The 3,176-nt window shown below is 56.5% G+C and overlaps 1 protein-coding gene across 1 annotated transcript; it reads right to left on the bottom strand.

Moving 5' to 3' along the window:
• NGA_2100000 (ania-6a type cyclin) lies at window positions 1-1,236 on the bottom strand (the record flags this gene model as incomplete). Its single annotated transcript, XM_005855140.1, has 1 exon — window positions 1-1,236. A coding segment is annotated over exon 1 (1,125 nt), but the record flags the coding sequence as incomplete, so codon positions are not given.
• Between the last annotated feature and the right edge of the window lie 1,940 nt (window positions 1,237-3,176).

The following is a 3,176-nucleotide window of genomic DNA, read 5'->3' as shown; positions in this document are numbered from 1 at the left end:
CTCTCCTTCCTTGGATGCCCCACCCCCGCCATGCTTCTCGGATCCTTCTTCCGCGCCATCGACTTCCATCGCACCGGGCGAATCTGTGGACTCTCCCTGTCCCTTCCCCTTCCCCTCCTTTCCCTCTTTCCCCTCCACCTTGCGGAGCGCCTCCATAGCCACAAGGGAGCCTGGGTGCAACGGTTCGAGCCATCGCAGTGGCGCTTCTTCTCCTTCTTCGTCTTTCTCGCGATACAGGGAGAGAATCACGTTCCCCACGTGCCTCATCTCCTCTAAGGAGGCCCCAAAGAGCGCGAACCATGGCGGGTCGTCAGGGAGCTTGACCCCGAGGTCCCTGCTCGCCATGTAGAGGGCCGTGCACGCGATCAATTCCGCCCTGAAGCGCACGCAGCAGTCTAAGCGGAGGCTGTCGTTCAAGTAGTTCCATGCGCGCTGAGCCAGGGTCGGCGTGCCGTCCAGGGTCTTGATGTAGTAAAGAATGAATTTGTGGGGATGGTCCATGATGCTGTAGAACCCGAAGCCCAGCTCCTTGAGCACATACTTCTCGATCATGAGTAAGGCCTCCCGGAGGTCGTGGTAGCGGACAGAGGTGACCTCCAGCAGGCTGGGGCCCAGGCCCCGACGTCGACGACACATGTGGTGGAAGACGAAGAGGACGTCGCGCGGGGCTCGGGGCTTCTCCTCCAGCTTAGAAGCGAGGAAGACGCAGCCCATCGCGACGGTGAAGGCGTCGAAGAGGAAGACGCGTGGCGATTTCCCAGGGCCCGGCTCCGGCACATCCTGAGCCCTTTCCGAGGTCAGCGCACGCCGGTAGAAGAAACGATGAAACAGGGTCTGGGCCGTGGCCATCACCACCTGAGGCTGCCGCAAAAGGATGCCAGCCTCTTGGATGAGCTCACAACCAAAAATGCGGTGTCGCCGTTCCACCGCCTCAGGCACACCCAAGCGTCGGCTCGGGGACTCCCGTAACACATGACGGGGGAGCAAGACCACTTCGTGCCACTCTCCGTCCACAGAAACGTCCTCCAAGCCATCCAATTCCCCGAGAGAGACGTCTTCCTTCGTCGCTGGCGCCTCTTCTGCCTGCGCAGGGGCCGTGGGCACGAGGGGGGATGCTTGGACCATGCTTTAAAGCGGCTCCACGGTTACGCTTGCGGCCTTACGGCCTTCAAGGGCCTGCCACACACGGTCCTTTGGAGCGCAGCACAATACTTCACTGATGGGTTGCTTGTCTGTCACAGCAAAAAAGGGGGGTGGGGGAGGAGGTAGATAAATGTGCGAGCGTGTGAGGAAGAAAAATCGGAGCGCAGTCGGCTTCCAAGAAAAAAATGTGGGAAGCCCTTTTGGTTGTGTGAGGAGATACACCCAAAACCTGGAAGGAAAGTAAGTCCTCAAGGACCGGGGCGGGAAAGCCATACGAACGACAACGGCTTCCTGACTATAATTTCCATCACATGATGCTCGCTGCCCCATGTCCTCCTTCTGCGGTTTGCTTCGGGCCTTTTAGCTCGCAGCGCTCGACAATATTTACTGCAAAGCGGTACAAATACAACGAAAGTGACCTAGGCTAGCTTGTGCATGGCTTTGTGTCGTTTTCCAAAGCAATTTTACTCTATAAATGATCCGTAACAACTGTTCACATCGCCCTCGTTGTCCCGACAACCCCAAAAGAGCATGTATTTTTAGTCGACAAAAGCCTGAAAAGAGGTGTTCTTGATTTGACATTACATGAAAAAGAGAAGGACTACGTATTTTGGGGAAAGGTCAACTACGTGGATGGCCAAGGACGGCAACGTCCCTTGTTCTCCCTCTTCCGTCCCTCACGATCCCCCCCACGTTCGCGTTCCAACCACGCCAGGACACAAATCGCAGGACATGTCGTCCAAAAAGCGCGTGTCATATTTCTACCACGGCGACGTGGGTCATTATTACTACGGGCCTGGACATCCGATGAAGGTACGTGATGCACCGTGTGCACCCGCCAAAGGGGGTAGGTAAGAAACGCTACGTTTAAGGAGAATCCTTCGGTGGCGCGTGCTTATATCTGATTGTGTGGGGAACGAGGTGCCTCTAGATGGACAAGTGTAGGAATGGAGTCTTTCTTGAGGCCTTTGGCCCCATTGTTTTGCGAACTCTCCACTCCTAAACGCGATCGACCCTCCTTGACATGTGGAGGCTTGCTCAAAATATCCTCACATACTTGAATGCGCTAAGGCGCCCTTCATTTGCGAGAAATTTTACGCCATCCTCTTTCACGGTGCTTTGTCACTTACTCTGCAATGCTCACTCCTGATTGTCCCCCCCTCGCCACAGCCCCATCGGCTCAAGCTCACCCACCATCTTGTGCTCGGATATGGACTCTACCGAAAAATGGAGGTCTACCGCCCGCACATCGCCACCACCCAGGAGCTGCAGAAGTTCCATTCTCAGGAGTACGTGAACTTCTTGTCACGTGTCAACCCGGACATGGGCCGTACCCTAAGCTCGAGCGTGCATAGCAAGTTCAATGTAGGCGAGTACACCGACTGCCCCATATTCGACGGCATGATGGAGTTCTGCAAGATATATACCGGCTGCTCGATCGATGGGGCTCAAAAGCTGAACCACAAGATCACCGACGTTGCGGTGAATTGGTCGGGGGGGCTGCACCACGCGAAGAAAGGGGAGGCGTCGGGCTTCTGCTACATAAATGTACGTGCTCCACGCCGGACGGACGCGATCCGATTTTTTTATTTCAATTTATTCTATTTGTCTTTCGCTCTCATCTTTGTCGGGATCAACATGAAATGCCTAATAATCTCGCGGCCCTACCGGCTGGTACACGCCCAAGGTCAAGGTGCCAGGGTCTTCGCGTCTTCACTCGGTGCCTATCGCCCTCCTCTCTCACTCCCTCCCTCCCCATCGGTCGACGCCCCTCTCCCGCCTCCACAGGACATCGTCTTGGCGATCCTGGAGCTCCTCAAGTACCACCCGCGCGTGCTCTACATCGACATCGACATCCACCACGGGGACGGGGTGGAGGAGGCCTTCTACTGCACGGACCGGGTGATGACGGTCTCCTTCCACCGGTACGGCGACTTCTTCCCCGGCACCGGGAACATCAAAGACGTGGGCGCCAAGAACGGGAAGTACTACTCGGTGAACGTGCCCCTGGAGGAGGGCATCGACGACGCGTC

This window comes from Nannochloropsis gaditana (genome assembly GCF_000240725.1).
Source record: "Nannochloropsis gaditana CCMP526 unplaced genomic scaffold scaffold279, whole genome shotgun sequence".
Classification (NCBI taxonomy): Eukaryota; class Eustigmatophyceae; order Eustigmatales; family Monodopsidaceae; genus Microchloropsis; species Microchloropsis gaditana.
Note: the sequence above shows the minus strand (reverse complement) of the source record. Positions and strands in the feature narration are given on the sequence as shown.